At 40.5% G+C, this 23637-nt stretch overlaps 1 protein-coding gene across 2 annotated transcripts in view; it reads right to left on the bottom strand.

The window, feature by feature from the left end:
- Nucleotides 1–515: 515 nt before the first annotated feature.
- Nucleotides 516–23637, bottom strand: part of sall3b (spalt-like transcription factor 3b) — a 60791-nt gene continuing 37669 nt past the window's right edge. The window contains exons 2-4 of one of the 2 annotated variants that reach the window (XM_055634760.1): nucleotides 14965–17889; nucleotides 14408–14748; nucleotides 516–3032 (exon numbers count right to left, since the gene is read on the bottom strand). In XM_055634760.1, the coding sequence (XP_055490735.1) occupies nucleotides 2601–3032; nucleotides 14408–14748; nucleotides 14965–17889 (3698 nt within the window). In that variant the 3' untranslated portion in view covers nucleotides 516–2600. Of the gene's footprint in view, nucleotides 3033–14407; nucleotides 17890–23637 lie in introns of both variants that reach the window. The other variant, XM_055634759.1, reaches the window with a different exon arrangement.

Below are 23637 nucleotides of genomic sequence, written 5' to 3'. Positions count from 1 at the left end.
GTGGTATTATCATCTTGTTCTAGGAAGAACATCTTGTCAATCAGAATAATAGATTAGTACATAAGCGAAGATGTGCTCTGCTCCTTGAGTTGAGAACATGTTTATAACAGTCTTCACTCTCACCTCTCTGTGCACATGGCTAACAGTTACTTCAGGACAAATGGGCACATCTATACCAGGCATTGCTGCAGGTAACCTGGCAGTACTTCAGAGTCGGGACCTACTGCCAACAATTGGAGCGGACAAATACATGTGATGTGCATTTTCACAGCACTTCAGTCGCGCTTTGCAGCAAACTTTTCAGATGTGGAATTACAATTATAATCAAGTGAAGAGGGTTCCAGTTGAAGGAAATCCTGACTTAACAAGTTTAATGGAATTGAAACAAGACTTTCTTCTCTAACTTGCAGTAAATAATGGCATGTACACAGCGGGAGTATGGGTGGATGGGGAGGGTGTTTTAAAGTCTCTTCATGGGCTCTTTTCCTATTCATCCTATGCAAAAGCTCCATGAAGTGTGCAAAATATAAGCGACTCTGAAAGCATGGGGCAGAAAACTTGTGCTCCAGTGTACAAATGCCCCTCATCTAGGTCACTATAAAAATGGAGCAAAGCCAGATTCATACTGGCATGTGAAATAAAAGAAAATCTCTTTGCGCCTCACATCTTGGCATCTGTTCTACTGAAAACAATGGAAACAGGACAATAAAAGTTGAGCCTGCCAGATCCAGAGTAACGTTCCCATGAGCTGCAGCATGTAAAAGTTATTTTTCATTAGAGAAAATAACAATAAAAGATTTCATGTTGACACCTACTTTAGAGGACAAATAAAATGGTCAATTTCTAACCAATTAAACAAAATTGGACTCTGGTGGTTTCAGTTTCCTTTCTGCAGCTTTAACACACCCATTAACACGTTTGCATAAATTCCTGTCCATACCATTTTAATGTGGACTCTAAGCCATTCAAAATAATGGAGCTTTGCTAAAAGTGCTCAGACTGAATTTTGTTTCCAGAATATGTTAATTGTACGAAAAAAAGTTTTGAATGAATCTGAGGATTATTGTCTTTACATGTATGTTATGTATGTTTTGACCTATTTGCAGTTCAATAGCACCATGCACATCCTCAAGACACAAAACTGCATGCCATTTAATAACCTTTATTAGTGTGCTGAGTTGGGCTAGCAATTAGTATGTACCAGCTGATCAGTTTTATATTAATAATTAATAGAGAGTAACAGGCACAAAGTTTGGGAGAGGAAGGGTAGTTTGTTGGGAACTTAGGTTGTCATGAGGTCTGTGAAAATAATGCTTTAACACAACATGTTTAAATGAAATGAAAATTATTTCCTGGGTGGAGATACCTAATTTCATAACATTCCATACATATGACTTCAGGAAGAATTAGAGTGTTATCTCAAAATACTGTGAAATCTGATGTAGATGTCTATTTTTGAGTAATTTTGAAAGGGTGTGCATGTAAAGATGACTTGCAACTTATACACTGGATCTTATGGTAACTGAAGTTGGAAGTGAATGCATCTAGAGCAAGTCACATGCTAAGGTTTAAAAAATGTTATTTAATGGAGATTTTACTTCCTCACACAAAACTTTATCCTCTTTCAGTTGAAATACATCTCTGACTTAAAAGGGATAGATAGCAGCTTCAAAAACATTTAATTTGTTCTCATTCCCACTGCCCACCACTCAAAAAAGCAGTTACAATAGCAATCGCTTGCATTTGGGGGAAAAAAAGGAAAAAATGACAGGTTTGCAAAATCGTATTCTTCCTAAAGATGAGAAAAGAGACTTCCAGACTTGACCAAAGTATCTGGGTTCAATTTAAATTACTATGGTTCTTACAAAGCTGTCAGTAACAGACCCTTAATTTTTTTGTCTGAGAAACATGTATTCGTTTGTATATAACTCTGCATATATTTATGCAAATGACAAAAAATGACCGTGGGACTGGATACTATTTCTGACCCGCATAATCTTGACATCATAAATAGTACAGATGAGCACATTTATCATAGAACACACCTCTGGGGACACAAAAATCACTTTTTTTTTAAACAGAGCAGGACATCTTCAAAGAAAAAATATATAATTTCAAGTTTCTACTTCATGTGAAGACAATTAGCACACTTGTCCATCCATACTCCAGTCAGTTTATGCTTTCCAGGCCTTTTAGCAGTTCACTCTCAGAACCATTGTCAAGGAACTAAGTTAGAACCCTGGCCTCTCCCCGTTTCCAACCCACAGTTTGTCCTTTTACTGTAACCTAGGGCCTATTAATTTTCTGAATGTACAATTTTTCTAAAAAAAAATTTGAAGTACTTTTCGGTAAAATTTACTATTGAAACAAGTAGTACCATGCAAATCTTGCAAGACAACTCAAACCATAACCAGAATATGAAACTTTCGTGATTCTGGCTATGAGTAAAGGAGCAAGAATAACACAACAACTGAGTATTTGGAGTTGAAGTCATATCTTAACAACTATTGAAGGTATGCTCCAAAAACTGTACACAATATAGTACAAGATTCCAATGGTAAAATGGTTCATTTGTTACTTGTGTTTGAGAGTGCCATGTTTTAGTTAATGCCAATTCCTTTGCCATCTTCGATAAATCTAGCGAATGGGCGACTTGCACCTCCTTCTGTGCTTTGTTTCTCCAGACTAGCAACAGGTGGACTGCTCCCTGTACGAACCCTGTCCATTCCGCTGGCCAGACTAGTTAAAGCTGGGATACTGCTGGCTCCTAGGCTAACAGGGAGCTGAGGGATGCCTCCATTCTGTATAACAGAAATCTCGTTATTTTTCATGGCTAGGCCATTCGTGATGGCCGCAGCGTATTGGTTCCAGAATGTTGCGTCAACATTCATTGCCCGAGCTGCCAAGTCCTTTTGAAACATCTCTGAGAACTTCACAGCATCACCGCCTAGTAAAGCCATTGGGTTCTCTACTGACAAACGACGTCCTCGTCTTGCTGGAGAGTTATTCCACATATGGGTTCCCATGTGAACCTAACGAGAAACATAAAATAGTAACAAAAAGAAAATGTACTATTAAATAGAATACAGTTTTCAAACAGGACACACTTTTGATATGCAATCACCCCATTATGACCGTCTGCACAGATTCCTTCTGAACTGGAGAAGCTGATAATAGTGATGGGCAGCAAATGCAACTCTGAAATACAATCCACAGGATGCAGGAAATGTGGAGCAGGGTTGATGAGTATCCGAAAGGGGAGCGGCTTATAATTTGGATGTGACCTTTATCAAAACAGTAATTAAGCATTCTTTGCCAGCGACAAATCAACCTGTTCAACATTTTCAGCAGCTTGTCTGTTCATTTCAGGTTTCAAGCTTTCATTAACTTTGGCTTTGGTTGCAATGTCTCACATTATTTATGCTGGTCATGGCCATTACAAATGCATCAAGTTGAACATGTGAAACACAATTACAGTTCACTCCACTGAGCTGAAAGTTTATAATTTAAGATCTGGCAAATTTTTTTCTGGTAATGTTTTCATCTTTTTATTTGTGCTACTTCATGTCAATTGCTGACTTGTTCCAAAAGAAATTGCATTTTGCTGACTTGTTCGAAAAGAAATTGCATTCGCATGAATTCAAAAATTCCAAGGTGATTTGTGGAGGCTAATCAAACAATATTAACGCAGAGAAAAGGGAAAAATGAGAGCTAGGAAAATCAACAAAAGGTTTGGCCAGAGGGGTTGATGAGATTTAAAATAATGATTTGTGGCCCCACACTGTTAATTGTGGCTCCTTCAATGCCTTGATGGATGTAAAGCCGAGTGTCATCAATATAGGTGAACAGAACATAATCTCACACCAGGAAAGGGGGTATTATTTCAGATTTGCAACTTGCCACTTGAATATAAATCTTGTGCAGCCACTTGGCTGCCTCTTACATAAACTGCTCAGTTCATGTTTCGCAATAGAGGGGAAAAACACATTTTCTTTTTTAAAAAAAGCGAAAGTTAGCTCTCATAGCAATGGCCAAATGCCAAGCTAGTTTTACTCCTGTACTGTAAATTATAAATCTATTCTGGCATGTGTTGAGGAGGAAGAGGATGATTAACAATAGATGCTTGTAGGATTCAGGAGACCGGAGTGTGGGGGTTGAATGAAAACTCACTGCTGGACACAATGGGAACAATCAGGAAGGTAACGTTAAATAATGCCAGTGCCACAATTTGTATCGAGTGGACAAAAACACTAAACTATGAGCAGTAGACTATACACCAATAAATCATTATTGTTTTCAATCCCTTCTATGGCTTTTCCGCTCTCTGCTTCCAAAACATCCTCTGCTCTACCAGCCTTTGAGACCATTGCACTCTATCAGTTTTGCATGCTTGCCTGCCATGTTTTATCATTGGCTACAAAATGTGGACTTGAACTGAGAAACTCCATTCGGCCCAGCTCTGCAAGACTAATTTTTTACTGAATCACAGATTTACTATGGCACAGAGGAGACACTTGAGCTCATTTGGGTTCATAGAATCTGTGAACAGAGCAATCAAATCCATTTCCCCTTCTTTCCTCAAAACTAGCAAATGGTTTCCTGTGCTACCTATCCAGTTGTCTATACAATTTGATCCCACCATCTTCAAAAGCAGTGAATTCTAGATTAGGATCACTCTCCGAGTAAAATATGTTTGGGGAATTATGTGATCGAGTTAAAGACAATGAAGGCTCTAATTCCCAGCACTCCAGCTGCCACATCTGAAACCTCTCGAGTTCACCTTCCTCCTTCAAAATCTGTTTTATCAAGTCATTTTTGGTCACCGCTCTCTATTTCCTTTTGTGGCTCATTGGTTTTCCGAAGAGGAAAATATGTCAGTCAATAGTTAGGGAAATGAGGTTGGTGAGATTAAAAACAGCAATTTTAGTTCTAAGATTTTATTCAATGTTATTAGAGCACATCTCAATGGTGTGGCCAAACACAGGGATGGATGTAGAGATAAGTGTCACCAATGGAGATAATTAGGACCATCCAACACCAGGAAAGGAATATTATCGCAGCAGGTATATTATTTGTGAATATAATTGACTTGGAGGTAAATATGGATTGGCTGACTAGTATATTTGTCATGATATCAGTTATGATCAACTACATGACAGCTATGTGATCAGCTATGTGTGACAGAAATGGGGGGAGAAATGGTAGGTCGAGTTTAATCCAAATAAATGTGAAATGTTACACTTTGTGAGATCAAATATAGAAAAAATATACAGTTAACAGCAGGACATTTAACAGCATTGATGTAACATAGAAAATAGGTGAAGGAGGAGGCCATTCGGCCCTTCGAGCCAGCACCGCCATTCATTGTGATTATGGCTGATCGTCCCCTATCAATAACCCGTGCCTGCCTTCTCTCCATATCCCTTGACTCCACTAGCCCCTAGAGCTCTATCTAACTCTCTCTTAAATCCATCCAGTGATTTGGCCTCCACTGCCCTCTGTGGCAGGGAATTCCATAAATTCACAACTCTCTGGGAGAAAAAGTTTTTTCTCACCTCAGTCTTAAATGACCTCCCCTTTATTCTAAGGCTGTGGCCCCTGGTTCTGGACTCGCCCAACATTGGGAACAGTTTTCCTGCATCTAGCTTGTCCAGTCCATTTATAATTTTATATGTATGGAGGGATCTTGGGGTCCACATTCATAGTTCCTTGAAAATGCGAGACAAATATGCAAAGTGGTAAAGAAAGCATATGGCATGCTTGCCTTAATCAGTCGAGGCATTGAGTACAAGAGTCAGAAAGTCATGTTGCAGTTTCATAAAAGTTTAGGTAGACTGCATGTAGAGTGTAGTGTGGATTCTGGTCCGCCTACTGCAGGATGGATGAGGAGGCTTGCAGACGGTGCAGAAGAGGTTTACCGGAATGTTGCCTGGATTAGAGCGAATTAGCTACAGGGAGAGATTAGATAAACTTTGATTGTGTTCTTTGGAGCATCAGCGGTTGAGGGGAGATCTGAAGGATTATATAAAATTATGAGAGGCATAGATACGGTAGACAGAACCTTTTTCTTAGGTCGGAGGGGGATAGTTTAAAGGAGACACATGAGGCTTTTTTTACACACACACAAACACAGAGTGGTGGGTGTCTGGATTGTGTTTCCAGGTATGGTGGTGGAAGCTGATAATGATAGTGTTGTTCAAGAGGCTTTTAGATAGGCATATGGATATGCAGGGAATGGGGGGTTGTAGATCAAGACAGGCAGAGAAGATTCGTTTAACTTGGCATCATGTTCAGCACAGATGTTCCTGTAGTCTACTGTTCCATGTGCTATGAATATTATAGAACTGTTTTGATGCATGTTATAGAACATAGAACAGTCTTGTTTTATATTTCCAAAGTAAAATATTCCTGTGAAACACCTTAATGTTAAAAGCCACCATATAAATGCATGTTATTACAGGAATTCAGCACATACCATGTGGTGACCTATTTTTGTGTGTTTCCATCCAGCATCATCTCAAACTAGATTCTGTGGCTTTACCAATACTTTTCTCATGACACGTTGAGATCACTTTACGCATGGTTAAATTATTCTTGCTTCTGATTTTGAGTTGTGCTTAAGCAGTTTGTGACCTTCAGGCCACAAAGTCTGCTTATTGGTAAGCACACATGGCTAAAGCACACTCAGAATACAATTGCCATATGACCAAAGAGAGCTGCACTTTGAATGCACTGCTTAGTTTTACTTTGCGATCTAGCTGTTTTTGCAGGTTTAGAGATGTACGTCATTTGAAGTGAGCTGTCGGTAGATACTGCCACATCATTTGAATAAATTCAAAAGATAGATTAATAGAGAAAAAAAATGGTCTGAGAAAACTCTAATTTATTTTTTAACAGGTTTGAATCACTGAGTTGGGTTGCTATATTTGGAATTTTTTAAGGCATGATTTCTCATTTATAAACCAATTATTGCTCCTCTGTACTGAAATGTTTTAAGATACATTCATGTTATCAAATTGCTGTATTGATTTTGCTCAGCATAATTCATCATTCATAGTGTTAGCTACAGAATTCTTGCTGGTCTGAATCTGGACTTAGATTTTAAACAATCACGTTCTTTTCAGTTTATTGAAAACTAATTTCTACTGAATGCAGGACACTTGGGACTTTCAACACAGATGTCTTTGGACACTGATTTTCTTTCAAAGGAGGTTCGCTGGTTTTGATTGGGTTACCAAGAGCGATGGCAGAGTGGCAATGTCTTATAGTTGTAAGGTTAAGCATGGAATGACATTGAAAATGGAGATGAGGAAAATTACATATCCCACTCAGCAGATTAGCAGGTCTAAATCCAGAGGCTTTGGAGAGAGAACATACTGAAAGTATGTTTGTCATCATATTTACATTTAGAAAATAATGCATTCTTACCATGTCTTATTCTAATCAGCACAGATGTTTTGGAATGCTGAAGCTTAGAATCTCATAACTTTGGAGGAAACCAGGTTTCCCATGCAAATTGAATATGTAAAAAAACTTCTGGTAAAGCTATTATGACAGGCATGCTGAGAAAACCTCTGCCAATTATGCTTCTGTTCATTTGGAGTGTTGTGTGCAGTTCTGGTTACCCCATTACAGGAAGGATATGGAGGCTTTAGAGAGGGGGCAGAAGAGGATTATCAGAATGCTGCCCAGATTAGCAACAATGAGAGATTGAACAAACATGGATTGTTTTCTCTGGAGTGTTGGAAACTGAGGGGCGATCCAATAGGATAATATAAATTATGAGAAGCATATATTGGATAGATACTCAGAACCCTTTTCTCAGGGTGGAAATGGAACATAGAACATGGAGCAGTACAGCACAGGAATGGGCCCTTCTGCCCATAATATTTGTGCCAAACATCATGCCTAATTCAAACTGATTTCTTCTGCATGCACATGATCCATATACCTCTATTCCCTGCATTTCCATGTGCCTATACACGTCAAAAACAAGGCATAGCTTTAAGATGAAAGGGGCAAAGTTTAAAAGAGATGTGTAGGGCTTTATTACACAGAGAGTGGTGGGTGCCTGGAACACTTGCTCGGGCGTTGCGGGTGATGTAGGCAGATACAAATTAGTATACAAACTTAAAGCACACGGCATTGGGGGTTCAGTATTGATGTGGATAGAGAACTGGCTGGTAGACAGGAAGCAAAGAGTAGGAATAAACGGGTCCTTTTCACAATGGCAGGCAGTGACTAGTGGGGTACCGCAAGGCTCAGTGCTGGGACCCCAGTTATTTACGATATATATTAATGATTTGGATGAGGGAATTGAATGCAACATCTCCAAATTTGCGGATGACACTAAGCTGGGGGGCAGTGTTAGCTGTGAGGAGGATGCTAGGAGGCTGCAAGGTGACTTGGATAGGCTGGGTGAGTGGGCAAATGCATGGCAGATGCAGTATAATGTGGATAAATGTGAGGTTATCCACTTTGGTGGCAAAAACAGGCAAGTAGACTATTATCTAAATGGTGGCCGATTAGGAAAAGGGGAGATGCAACGAGACCTGGGTGTCATGGTACACCAGCCATTGAAAGTAGGCATGCAGGTGCAGCAGGCAGTGAAGAAGGCGAATGGTATGTTAGCATTCATAGCAAAAGGATTTGAGTTGTAGTTGTAGTACTGCAGTTGTACAGGGTCCTGGTGAGACCACACCTGGAGTATTGCATACAGTTTTGGTCTCCTAATCTAAGGAAGGACATTCTTGCCATAGAGGGAGTGCAGAGAAGGTTCACCAGACTCATTCCTGGGATGTCAGGACTTTCATATAAAGAAAGACTGGATAGACTCGGTTTGTACTCGCTAGAGTTTAGAAGATTGAGGGGGGATCTTATAGAAACTTAGAAAATTCTTAAGGGGTTGGACAGGCTAGATGCAGGAAGATTGTTCCCGATGTTGGGAAGTCCAGAACAAGGGGTCACAGTTTAAGGATAAGGGGGAAATCTTTTAGGACCGAGATGAGGAAAACATTTTTCACACAGAGAGTTATGAATCTCTGGAATTCTCTGCCGCAGAAGGTAGTTGAGGCCAGTTCATTGGCTATATTTAAGAGGGAGTTAAATGTGGCCCTTGTGGCTAAAGGTATCAGGTGGTATGGAGAGAAGGCAGGTACGGGATACTGAGTTGGATGATCAGCCATGATCATATTGAATGGCGGTGCAGGCTCGAAGGGCTGAATGGCCTACTTCTGCACCTATTTTATTTTCTATGTTTCTATGTTTCTATACAATAGTGTCATTTAAGAGGCTTTTAAATGGGCACATTGATATGCAAGGGATGGAGGGATATGAGTGACCTGCAGTTTAGTTTAGCTTAACTTGGCATCAGGTTTAGGATGGACATTGTACCGCCAAAGAGTATTCCTATTGTGTTCTGTGGTCAATGTTAATTGATTATTTTGACTGTTGTTGGGTAAATGAGGAAGATGAAGGAGATATTTTGTGCCACACAAGTTCCCACAAACACCAGTGAGATGCAATTCATCTGCTCTGGTAACTTTTATTTGAACTAGAATAAGTCCTCGGTTTAAAACCCCCAATATGTAGAAAATTAGAATCAAGGACAATTGACATGTCAAGCTTTGACAGAATACTGAAAGACAGAAATGGTATCAGTTGTTCAGAAATTAATTGGTAATCTTGAATGCATTACATAGTAACTGTGTTGCGCTAGACTCGACTTTTAAAATTCAGTCCCATTGAAATGTGGAACTGAATTTCAACTCTCAGCATGGATATCACTATTCTATAGCACGTTAAGCATTAGCAACCAGAACCGAAAGTCTAAAAATATAATAATCGGGTTTTAACAAGGTAATCACAAATGTAGATATATATAAATGAACAAATTTAAATATCATTCTATTGAACTGGTTTGTGCAATTGTTTTAACCTTTGCAGGTGTGGCCGGTCAAAGCTTTAAGTGTGCATTCACAGTGTGCATTAACTGTGAAGTGAGGAGCAACAATTATAATTTAAGCTCTCAGCTAATATTTGCTGCCACCAATGTCTGGGAAATTTGATCCTGCAAATTAAATAGCAACAACAGAAACTATGAAGCTAATCGCTGGTATTTCATAGGAACACTGCACATTGACAAAAAAATATTTTGGACTGCAGTGTGATGTGGTATGCGGAAGGGAATCATGTTGAAGGAAGAAATTCTATTGGTGAAGAGGGTGCTTCCTTCAAAAAGATGTTACTGCAGCTGAGAGTGTGAGGGAAGAACCTAGGTTGATAGACGAAAGTGAAATGAGAGATCAACTTTGGGTCTCCCATTTTTTAACCCTATTTATTAACCCTCATTGGATGGGGTAGATTAAAGATGTCAAGTGATGGGTTCTTCATTGTATTAATCCTATAATTACATGAACTGGTGGTATTACATTTCACGGTTTGTCAATGAAAAAATGTTGACATAACCTATTACAATTTGTTATTTTTACCTCTGATTAACATTAACAGTGGGGGGAGCTTAAATTGTGCACATGGTTATCTGCAGAATATCTGGGGTATAATATGTACTCGGTTGTCTGTGATATTTATGGGAGCATCAGTTAGTTGTTCCCTTAACTCCCATTTGGTCCCATTGACCTGAAATAACTGACAATCAGAGATGAACCATTCGCATCCCTCCTCCTACTGTTAATATCAATCATGAGCGTACGTAAAGTAAAATAACAAGTAAGTTACATTACCATTTTATATTGTCATACCTGAAGACTCAGTGCCAGCCATCTAATTAATTACAGGCCACCCCCAGGTAATGAATAGTTTTTTACCAATGTCCCTAAGTCATTTTTGTCCATAAATTGGAAAATACAAAAATAATATTTGATACAGTAACCATATCTTCATAGGATTGTAGTGAATAGCATCAAAAGCAGATTGGATTAATAAGAAGGAACAATTATTGAAAGTGGAGAGGGAGAGGAATCTAGTTTCTGCCATTTGTAAGATATTGAACTTTTAAATTTAATACTGTTATGGGACTTTTTTTTAATGCCGGGGCGTCTGCAAGTCCGATGTTCATAACCCAGCGATGACCTGTATAGGATTATAAAATACGGGAAAAACTTAGCAGGTCAGAAATCGTCTGTGAAAAGAGATACAGTTAATGTTTAAGTAGAATGTCCTTCATCAAATTGAGTAAGTCTTGCTGAGTTTCAGATTCAGATTCAGATTCAGATTCAATTTTAATTGTCAGTGTACAGTACAGAGACAACGAAATGCATTTAGCATTTCTGGTTGTGTTTCAGATGTCAAGCATCTGAAGGTTTCATCATTCTCTCTAACTATGAGATCAGTCCTGTCAAGAGAGTCGCCAGTCACTTGACATCCATATCTACACTATCCAATATGGGTTCCTGAAGAAGGACAAGAATGGGAGTGCTTGCAGTGCAGGGTATTAAAAGGTGTGTTAGTTATGGAATCTTATTGTTATTCCTCCATTTATATGATACTGTTGATCTCCTTGACAGCTATACCTATGCTATCAATACTTTCATGTGGAAAGAGATATAAGCTGTGAACATGTTCTTGCACAGTCGTTGACCCCTTTATATTCACATAAATACAAATAAAAATAAAAGCCACCAAGGCCGTCCAGAAATTGCAAAGGAAAATGCTTCAATAAAATTATTTTCCCTCCATCTTTAGTATGATGAAGTTATAATTACGAATCTCTTCAAGGAAGAACTAATTAAGGAATTCAAATCTTTTTCTAATTTTGATCATATAAAACTGTACATGATTCTGTGGAAGTTACAATGATATCGAATGATTTTGGACATAAATAACGAGAAAATTTAATTCACAAAATAAATTGCTGTGATTAACTGTAACTTTCGTTCTGGCAAGAGAAATTCCACAATGTTAATTTGTTTGCAAATATTAACAGTGATAATAAAAAGAGACTTTACACTTATGTGAATGTTGTGTTTAAACAGTGTAACAGTATGCTAACAAGAAATCAGGATCTGAAGCTGTTTCCCTCTGCTTCTCAAGATTAATTTGCCCTTTTAATAAACATGACAGCAGCACGGCATTAACAACCAACCTATGCATTGTAATTCTTGCCATTCCAATCTTTTTATCCCTGAACATTCAAAGAAAAATATTAATCATAGTTGTCGTTCATTCTTCTTTCTCCAGACACTTTCGTTTCAACTGGGATAAAAACAGAGGGCAGATGGAAAGATGTCCTTAGTCACTTGTGACACAATAATTTCTGCAGTTGTACACCATTTATGAAATTTGGCTCCAATGACTCCAATGTCTACTCAATTAGTGCAAACTGCTAAATATGAATTTCTATTCCTTGGCACCTTATCATTATGAAATCGTAACTGAGATGGGCAAAGAAAATAAACAGGCCCTCAGCTGTCATTGGCCAACATTGAATCTCCCATTACAAATGTACCTAAATTGGAGTGGGAAGTTGAGCGACGATATAATGCACTTTTAACATTATATCCTGGCTGTCTGGTTCAAAAGCAATCTTTAACATTTGCGAATAAACCACAAATGTAAATTTGTTCCAAGCTATAAATGCAATGCTTTAATTGATGGATTTTCAAGAATTAACTCCAACCGGTTTATACCTACAGTCTCTCCAAATGCAATTAGTCTAAAGAATTGTCAAGAAGCAGAAAGCTGAGACATCGCAGGTTAAAAGTATTTGGGTTATTATATCTGAGAAGGAAAGGTATGTTACTTGAGTACAGCACATCAACATTCAGTTACAATGCACAATTTATTACTAATTTACTAGAGGAGACATCAGTTTAAAAAGATAATGGCTCAAAATTTGTTACTGCCTGGCTGAGTTCAAGGAGCTAGGATAGCAGCATCAGCCAATTGAAATCTGCCTTCAAAATTCAGTTCTCATAAGTTCAATGCACTGATTTGCAGAGGTGGAGTGCAATCTGCTGATGCTGCTCCAGCTCAACCAGAATTCTCAAGCAGAATTGTTTTATTGTTAAAGGGAAAATCAGTGCAACTATTTTATTTGCCTGCATTATTCATCTCAAACTCATTCCCACATTCTGTTTTTATTTCAGATTTCAAGCATCTGCCATTTTCTTGATTTTTGTTGACATTATTACTGTTTAGTGGCACTTTTAAGACTGTCAATGGGTAGAAAAGTTTTGACAGTAACTGTACACCATACAGGCACAGTCAATTTGAAGTATTAGTGGAAGGTCATTTTGTAGTCATTCTTATTAAATGCCTTCCTGAGTTTATCTAGTTAATAGTTATAGCAGAAACCAAAACATGAAATAGAACGGACCTGTATGTTTGTTCTCGGTCAATTAAAAGTTCATGTGACTCTGTGGTGGTGCATGTAATATTTTAATAATACATTTAACTTGAGATCCTCAATTCGTCGTATAGAATTTGGTATATTAGGGAGCCCAGAATGAAAGGCAGGAATTTCAGAACTAAAGCTTTCTAATTTTGTATGATGTAGGAAACCTCTCTTGGATATCTCTAGTTTATAAGGAGAACGTACAAATTTGGAAAGCTTAGTTTAGGCAAATATTCTTTCAGTCGTGATGTTATAAAAATAGCAGACTTTTCTAATTAAATTGAAAGCAAAGACCTTTTTTAAGGGGAAACTTCACCACCCCACTTGCTGATTTTAACGTAGCATATTTCTATAAGACAATGCAGTTCAGGTGAATTCAAGTGACAAATTGACTGACAAAAGCAGATAGTAAGAAATATGGGGTAAACAAATGAACTGTAAAAAAGGAAAGACATTTAAGTATTCAATGTCAAACCTGTTCTCTTTATTACAATATTCAGCAACATTTGCAATTCAATCATAAATAGAATTAAGATAAAAAATATTTTTATTAATTTAAATATTCCTCTGCAATGCTCAGTAAAAAACAATCTATCATATTTAATTTGTTATTTTAAAATATTATTTGATAATGACAGAATCTTTGCCCTATTAAGTTTTGAAAATTAAGTATGTGTATGTTACTGTGTTGGTGTAAGGCTGTAATGTGGTGTGTGCATGTATGTGTGTGAGTATGTCTGTCTGTGTCTGTATGTGATGTATCTGTCTGTCTTGTGAGTGTGTTTGTAAGTCTGTGTCGTTCGTGTGTGTGTGTGTCTGTCTGTCTGGTTAAGTCTATGTCTAAGTGTGTCTGTGTGGTTAAGTCTATGTCTAAATATGTCTGTGTGTGTCTGACACTGTATGAAGACTAGAATCTCAAAGCGAAGACAAACAATAGTTGTAACATGGTCACTATTTTCAACCATTCATCACATTTATATTTGCAGATTCATGGTTAAAAGAAAAACAGTCAATACATTCTTATCACTAATTTATACATCAAAATGATCTTACCTTAAGATTCCCTTTTGTTGTAAAAGCTCTGCCACAGATTGTGCAGCCAAAAGGCTTTTCACCAGTGTGAGTGCGCTCATGGATCTGAAGAGCACTTGCAGAAGAAAAGGTCTTCCCACAGGATGGACAGTTATGCTGCTTGGGAGTCCGACGAGGTGGTGGTGCCAGAATGGGTGTCATACCTGGACTCAGAGCGGTCTGTGGTGCAGATGGAGCCTGTATACCAACTGGAACCTGCGTGCCATCACCTAGGGAGATCGGCTTGCTGTGACCATTGACTTCCATTTTGACCACGGTTGGTGCAGTGCTGGTGACCAGGCTAGGAGTACTTTGGGTGGGACCTAGAGTGGAGTTGGGTTCAAATAACTGAGAAGGAAGTTCTTTCATCTTGTGAGTCAGTAAGTGCTGTTTTAAATTACCCATAGTGGAGCAACCACGATTGCAGATTGTGCAAAGGAATGGACGCTCTTTAGTATGGCTGCGGTAGTGAATTTCCAACGCACTTTTACAAGCAAAAGGTTTCCCACAGATACTACAAACAGTACTTTTCAACTTACCACATTCTTGGTTGGGGAACAGCATACTAAAAGCCTCTTCTTTGATGATCGGCCGGCTCAGGTTGGTGGCTGTCAGATCAAGTGCACCTCCATTCTCCCGTTGAGTTGATGGACATTCCACTTTTTCTAGTTTCACCGGTGTTTCATGTGGCTCTTCATGGTTGCCAAAGCCCGGTGACTTTGACCTGTGACTGCCAGCATTGCTGGGCACGGGCGACAATGCCTGCATTGAAGAAGAGCACTCAGACAGTGCAGGGCTACCAGCACTTTGACTTTCCAGATCACCCACGGCAGAGGAAGAGTCATTTGTTAAGCGATCGCTTTCCATGGACCCGTTTTCAACAGATTTCACGTTGGATCGCTGCTGTGTGCCCAAAGCACAATCTATGATCTTCATCTGATTCTCCAGTGCGGCAATGTTGGAAATCACCGAAGGCGGTGAGTTTGGTGATGAACCAGAGTAGCAGAACAACTGCTTTGAAGACTCCATCGTGGCAATGTTTAATTCTGCCTCCTCGTCCATTGAATTTTCATCCATCATTTCATCGTCAGGATAGTCGCTCATTAGTTCTGCATTCATTTCGTCACAAGATAAGTCTCTGTCCAGGCTATCTGAGAAATCTTCTGGCAATGGAGTGTTGGGAATCTGTCCCCCCATGTGCATGCGGATGTGCTGCTGCAAGACGACAGCATTTGTAAATTTCTTCTGGCAAATGGGACAAGAATGCTGTACTCGAAGGGGCGGCTTTGCACGGTGAACTCCGAAATGTGTCTTTAAGTTCCCCTTGGTGGTAAAAGCTCGACCACAGATCTTACACTTAAATGGCCTCTCGCCTGTGTGTGTGCGGTAATGCATTTTCAGGGCACTCTGACAACTGAGTACACGGTGACAAATAACGCACTGGTTGGGGTCTGTCATCTTTTTGTCTATGTTCTCCACCAACTGCTGCAGTTTTGAGGTCTCAGATGTTTGCATAGAATCCAGCAGACCGCCAAAGGGAAACTTTGCCTTGAACTGATCAGATATGATGGGGAGCAGAGGACTGGGAAGGGTTGCGGGAATGCTGTTCACTTCACTCTCTCCACATGTAGAGAAGGTGGTGGAGCACGCAGCGGAGGAAACGGACTGCGTGGACGCACAGCCTTCTACCGCATTGAAACCTGAAGCTGATGCGTTTGAACCTTGGACCATGGAAACAATAGTACTGCCAGTAACTGATTGTGGAGACTCTGCGGTTATTGGAATGCTAGAATCGTTCTTGTTCATGTTTGGTGACAAAGAAGCACATTCGCTGGATGGAGGTGATGGTCTTTGGGGTGACCTGCTTAAAGGAGTTACTGTTGGGGACTCACTTGTAATACTCGATAGAGTTGGAGGCAACTGTAATCCAACTGATGTTGGTATGGTTGACAGCACAGGTTTGGTGTCCAGCCAGGTTGTCACTGGCTTTTCAGGGGGCAAGGACATCCCGTATGGAATGCCACTGCTAGTGGGTACATTATCCAGGTATTCAGGTACTGGATATGGATTCATCTGGATGTGAGGGTATTTTTCTTTATGCCTCTGGAAGTGTACTTTGAGATTGCCTTTAGTGGAAAACCGATTTCCACAAATATTACACTTGAATGGCCTCTCCCCAGTGTGAGAACGAAGGTGGATCTGCAATGCACTGTCACTCCCGAAGACCTTAGCACAAAACCTACACTTATGCTTGAAAAATGGATCTTCTGAACTTGTTTTAGGGTCAAACACAGACACGTTGGGTGGTTTCCCTTTGCGATGCTTCATAAGGGCAGCCAGTGGGTCCAGGGCATTGGTTGTGGCAGCAATGCTGACCAAGGGGTTTGGGAATATCACACCACTTGAGGAATTCTGAGGTAGCAGCGGATTAGGCATGCTGGAAGATGGACTGAGGAGACTACCGTGTGCAAGAGATGACGTTGAATACTGCAACTGGGCGGAAGAGTTATCTGTGTTTGCACTGGAACTTGGAGTCAGGGAAGATGCAATTCCACTTGTGGATGGAGGCAGAGTGGACTCCAATCGCGGTGATCCACCACTGGGTAGAACAGGAGTACTAGCCCCCGAGGTGGGCTGAACGATTTTCTGGGAGCCATCGAAAGCTGAAGTGTGGACATTGGGCGCCTGCACTGTGCCCGAGGCTGAAATGATGCCTGACAAGGGGTTAGAAGAATGGTCACTGAAGGAGGCGTGCTGGCTAGCAGCAGATACTGGTGTAACCTGGGTGGATGCAGAAGGGTTTAGAGGGTGCATTGTCTGCGGGTTCATCATTGCTACCTGGTTCCGGATTTGTTCAATGAGTTGAAGCTGGTGCAACTGCTGCTGCTGCAGAGCCACTAACTGCTCTAGAATCATAGGAATAGCCATGGTGGGCATTGTATGAATTGAAGTGGGGCTGTTAGACCGGGTGTCCTGTGAAAACTGTGCCACTGCCACCTTGGTGCTCTGCAAAGTCTCTAAAGTCACGTTAGTGTTTGGCATGATATAACTGGTCATGGAAGATGATTCGGAGATCTGAGGTAGCAAAGTAGCAGTGTCAGTGGCTCCTTGATTCTGGTAACCTTTGTCAGCGGATGCCTCCACCTCCATCGGCTCCTCTTGCTCGGCACTCTTCACCTCAGAGCAGTCATTCCCCTCTAACGGAGCATTGTCCTCACCAGCTTCGCTCTCCACTTGGTCGCTCGGGCTGCTGGCAGGGGAAGCCTCGGGCAATTCCTCCGAGCGCGCTGCCTCCTCGTCGTTGACGATTAAGACGAGCGGGTTCTTCGTGCAGTTCTTCTGATGCTCCATGAAGTCAGACCACTTGAAGAATTCTGCACAGCATTTCTCGCAGATGTGCGTTTCTTCACTTCCACTTCTACTTTCATTCCCACTATCAGCATCATCCGGTCCTTCCCTTGGGACTACAAGGAAATGAAAGGGACACATCAAGCAATGACTTACCGGATGACCCCTCCCTCCAATTTCAAGTTTTTGCACATAACTAAAATCAATATTTTTTTATTTTGTACAAATTACCTCACTTCAATACATCTCAGGTCCCTCTGTGCGTATTCTATCACTCCTTCTGCCTAGCTAATCATTTTCTTTGCACAATCCATCAAATTATGAAACCCTATCAATTGTGGATACCGCTGCTTAATGAAATTCCATAGAAGTTATTGATTTCCAATATTTTCATACAATTCACAGCTGCCTTGTCTGTTGCGTACAAATCAAGCCTTTGATGGACTCATTAGGCTTCCCCTTTGCCATCAGGTTTCCTCATTTCCAACAGAATTAGAGAAGTCTTTGTCAGTTCACTTGACATGACCAAACTAATCTGTAACCTTTCTGGCTCAAATCAGTACCTGACAGGACAAACTGGTCCTCTGTTACTCAAATGTGGCGTTGGTCTGACCAGATTTATTATCTTTATACAGCATCAAGGCAGTATAGATTTAATGCTAGTCTATATATTGTCTTAAATCAATGACCGTATCTTTAGTGGCTTCAGAAACCTGGAGAGCAATGCACCCTGAAGCATTAACGAGGGCGCTGTACCTTTCAGAGCTCTGTGGAATTTAGCTAAATTAATTATTTCCTGTGCTACTTGTAAAAAAAAAACAAAGACTGTGCTGTATCTATTAAAAGTTGTTGATAGAGACCCAATCCATTAAAACTTTGAATAACAGGCCATATTATGTGAGGTAATTTCTCCACTGGACAAAACTGAAACCATCACTGTTGTGAAAAGAGCCAGAATTTAGACTTATTTTGGCTGCATAATATTTTTATGATCCTCAATGAGACCTTCATATATATATTTATACACTGCCTTCAGTCTTTTATACCCTTGCATTCCAATAAAGTGCCTTAAAACACCGAGGTAGTCAACATTCAAGGCAGTTTGATACCTGTAGTATTTTGTACAAGAGAATTCTCGAACATCGATTTATCTGTGCTCAAGTAATGTCCTGGTGAATGTTTGTGCCAGGAAAAGGAAAATTACAAATTGGTTACACGTGCTTAATTGCCACTGTATGTAGTCACTTCTCTGGACTGAGCCTGCTACCACGTGCGAAACAATGCATGAAATTTAAGAAATAGATTTCTAATGGGCACCTGATCAACTAAGCAGATTTATAAGCCAAGTTAAAGTTTACTTTTGTTTACTATCACAGTATTAGTAGATACCATTGTGCCAATTGAGGTTATTTATCATTTTATCCACATTCAACTTTTCTGCAATATTGGTTGGCTATTCAATCTGTCTAAAGTAAAAACAAATGTAAACCTGTCGGTGTTTTGCTGCATTTTGTACAAGGAAAGGTTTTCCTTCAGCTGTCCAGTTGGTGAGGGCAGTGTAGTGCCATTGTAATTATGGGGTTAGCGCTTGTTCGGCAATGGGTAATGCTACTTGGCTTGCTTGATGGTGGAGAGACTCGATATAACGTCCCATCTTGTGCACAGGAATTAGTCCCTGCAGCCAGATCTGGTCTAATGGTGCACAAGGTGACCTCAGCCAGGGCCACTACCAAAGTTTTGTCCTCTGCACCAAATATCACCTTGGTGTAGTTTTTGCTCAGTTAAAATAATTCTTGCCATTCTGTTGGAAGCCTTTGGGTTTAAGTGCCAGGGCTGTGACTAGAGCACATCATTTTGATACTGGGTCAGAGCTCCACGGTTTTGGGAGCACTCTTTGAGCTGAAAAATTAAAGGAAGGCTTCCTGTGTTCTCACATGGAGATGAAAGACCCCACAATAATGATTTGAAGAAGAACAGTGGGGTTATCCACAGTGATAATGGCAAGTCTTTATCACTCACCCAGTAGAGTACCTAGTCGGAAACACTTGGCTTTTCATGTGGCCAATCTATCTGCTGTCATTTTCACCATGATAACAATGGCTACATATCAAAATTGCTCCATTGGCTTTCGCACTTTCTGAAAACAACATGAAAGATGCTATTTAAGTTGAGGTTTTTAAAAAATTATATATTAATCTGTTTGCCTTAGGAGGTGGTGCAGTGAAGATTCACTAGATTAATTGATTGATAATTACTTGCAACTATATCATGTGGCCGATTAGGAAAGGGGGAGATGCAAAGAGACCTGGGTGGCATGGTACACCAGTCATTGAAAGTAGGCATGCAGGTGCAGCAGGCAGTGAAGAAAGCGAATGGTGTGTTAGCATTCATAACAAAAGGATTTAAGTATAGGAGCAGGGAGGTTCTACTGCAGTTGTACAGGGTCTTGGTGAGACCACACCTGGAGTATTGCGTACAGTTTTGATCTCCTAATCTGAGGAAATACATTCTTGCCATAGAGGGAGCACAGAGAAGGTTCACCAGATTGATTCCTGGGATGTCAGGACTTTCATATGAAGAAAGACTGGATAGACTCGGCTTGTACTCGCTAGAATTTAGAAGATTGAGGGGGGATCTTATAGAAACTTTCAAAATTCTTAAGCGGTTGGACAGGCTAGATGCAGGAAGATTGTTCCTGATGTTGGGGAAGTCCAGAACAAAGGGTCACAGTTTAAGGATAAGGGGAAAATCTTTTAGGACCGTGATGAGAAAAACATTTTTCACACAGAGAGTGGTGAATCATGGAATTCTCTGTCACAGAAGGTAGTTGAGGCCAGTTCATTGACTATATTTAAGGAGTTCGATGTGGCCCTTATGGATGAAGGTATCAGGGGGTATGGAGAGAAGGCAGGTACAGGATACTGAGTTGGATGATCAGCCATGATCATATTGAATGGTGGTGCAGGCTCGAAGGGCCGAATGGCCTACTTATGCACCTATTTTCTATGTTTCTATGTATTTTTGCTCCAATTGAAAAACATTGCTTATTGCCATAGAGGCAATGAAACAGCTTTAATGTACTTGCTTGAAGGACTGTCTTGCGAGTGAGATTGGCCCAAACCCTCCAGTGTGTAAGGGAAGGAGAAGTGATCGCATTAAAATGTATAAGATTCTGTGAGTGATTGGCAGGGAAGGTGCTAAATTATTGTGGTTGGAGTATCAAGTCTTGGAGAGCATGGTCCCAGGAACATCAGGCAGCATTGAGAACCAAGGTAATGAGAAATTTATTTAATCAGAGGGATAGGAATTTGGAAATTCTTCATCTGTGTGGGTGGCTGGTGAATGTATTCAAAGTGAAAGTTCTGGTCACTTAAATTATCAAGACAGCGCAGATATGTAGAAAGTGAGTTAGAATTTTACTGAATGCGAATAGACTGGGCAAAGTCAGCACCGCCATTCAATGTGATTATGGCTGATCATCCCCAATCAGTACCCCGTTCCTGCCTTCTCCCCATATCCCCCGACTCCGATATTTACAAGAGCCCTATCTAACTCTCTCTTGAAAGCATCCAGAGAACCTGCCTCCACCGCCATCTGAGGCAGAGAATTCCACAGACTCACCACTCTCTGAGAAAAAGTGTTTCCTCATCTCCGTTCTAAATGGCTTACTCCTTATTCTGAAACTGTGGCCCCTGGTTCTGGTCTCCCCCAACATTGGGAACATGTTTCCTGCCTCTAGCGTGTCCAAGCCCTTAACAATCCTATATGTTTCATATGTTTCAATGAGATCCCTTGAGATTGTCCTTGAGAAGGTTGTGGTGAGCTGGCATCTTGAATCACTGCAGTGCTTGAGGTGTCAGTACATTCGCGATGCCGTTAAGGAGGGCAACTTCCAGGAGATGGTGTTTCAGCGCCCTGGTCCTTCTAGCTGGGTTGGGGAGTGGGGAATAAAGGAAATCAATCAAAAGGTTGCTGTTCCTTGCCACCCAGCCTGTCTTGTTCGATTGTGTGCGTGTGGGTACGGTGCTTTTCCACATTGAACAAATGATGACCCTCTACATGCCAAGCTGAATCAAAGCCTCGCCGTGTCCCTGCAGGGTTACGATATCAGATTAATGAAACTGCTGACACGTTGTCATGACTCCACCTCACAGCAGCCAGCAGTAAAGACCATTAGCCGAGGTCTGGGAACCGGCTATGAGCTAGTCCTCCTGGTAAGAAGCTCATAAAATCCACTGGGACCATCACTATAAAGGAGAGAGCACCGAGGCAGCGTGTCCTTCATGGGTGATCAATATGTACAAAAATTGAAAGATCTCTGCAAAGCTAATGACTAACTGGACTATAGTCAGCACACAATCCACGGATAACACTGTGCAGATAACTGTATGCATTTCGATGAGCCTGTGCATGCTTCGAGGAGAGTTTCAGATTTAGCAATAGATTTGCTTTTTACTTAAACATGTCACAATAGCCCGAATTGAAAATCTGTTCACTGTGATGTTTTGTGGTGTAAATTCAAGTCTCCTTTTAAGAATGACTTAATACAAAACTGCTATTCACAGTTTTCCCCTTCAGTATTTTTGAACCTAGCTGCACTGAATCACAGCTTTGTGGTCTCCCTCTGGGGAAGGGATATCAGGAGTCATTGTTTTTGATATCTGGCACATGTAATTTTAAGAAAACACATTTTGATGGCTGAGAGGCCACGATACTGAAGTTGATGTCACAACTGCATTTATTAAATATATTGACAAAAGACTGCTCATATTATCATGTGCGTTGATTATTGATGCTATACCATGGAAACAGGCCCTTTGGACTGCACATCCATGCCGACTAACATGCCCATCTGAACTAATCCCATTTGCCTGCACCTGGCCCATATCCCTCTAAACCTTTCTGATCCATGCTCCTGTACATGCCTTAACCACTTTGTCTGACCACTTATTCCATAGGCATACCAACCACCCGTCTGAAGAATTTGCCCCTCGGGTCCCGTTTAAATTTTTCCCCTTAAACCTATGCCCTCTAGTTCTTTATTCCCCTTCCCTGGGGAAGAAAGCTGTGTGCATTCACCTTATCTATGATACTCGTGATTTTGTGCACCACTATACAATCACTTCCTCAGTCCCCTGTCCCTCGGGGAATAAAGTCCTAGCCTGACCAAATTTTCCCTGTAACTCAGGTCTTTGAGTCTCGACAATGATCTCGTAAATTTTCTCTGCACTCTTTACAGTTTTCCGATGCCTGTTTCTGCAACGTTAACCAAAACTGTGCACAATACTTTAAGTGTGGCTTCGCCAACATCTTGTATATCTACAACATACCATCCCAACTCCTGTACTCAATGCCCCAACCCAAGGCCGACTGCCAAATGCTTCTTCAAATCACTGTCTACTTGTGACACTACTTTAACGAACTATGCACTTGTCCTGCTAGCTTCCTCTTCCCCAGGTACCGATCGCACACTGTAAAGATCTTTCTCCAGCTTGACATTTTAAAAATGCAACACCACTTCCCAAATATAACATAATATGTGAATTAATGTTGTTTTAATGCACAATTTTTGTGCAAAATAATACATGGGCATTTGTTTGGCTTCAGTTGTCTAAATAAAATGCACATTGCTGGCGAAGAACTCTGCTTCTCAATATTACTTGCACTGATGTCACTGCAACTGTATTTCAGAGTAAGTTCAACACAAAGCTAAAATGTGCAATGTGCATGTAAGAGAGGACGAATTTCTACATTAGTCGCCTTCAGGCTAACATATTGGTTTTCAAGCTTGAAAAGATGACAAGGTGGTTTTCTGGAAGGTAAGCAGCTCTGTATTTCTAACGAAGAGTTAAAAGTATAGTACC

This window comes from Leucoraja erinacea, chromosome 4 (genome assembly GCF_028641065.1).
Source record: "Leucoraja erinacea ecotype New England chromosome 4, Leri_hhj_1, whole genome shotgun sequence".
NCBI lineage: Eukaryota > Metazoa > Chordata > Chondrichthyes > Rajiformes > Rajidae > Leucoraja > Leucoraja erinaceus.
This window is presented reverse-complemented; position numbering and strand designations above follow the sequence as displayed.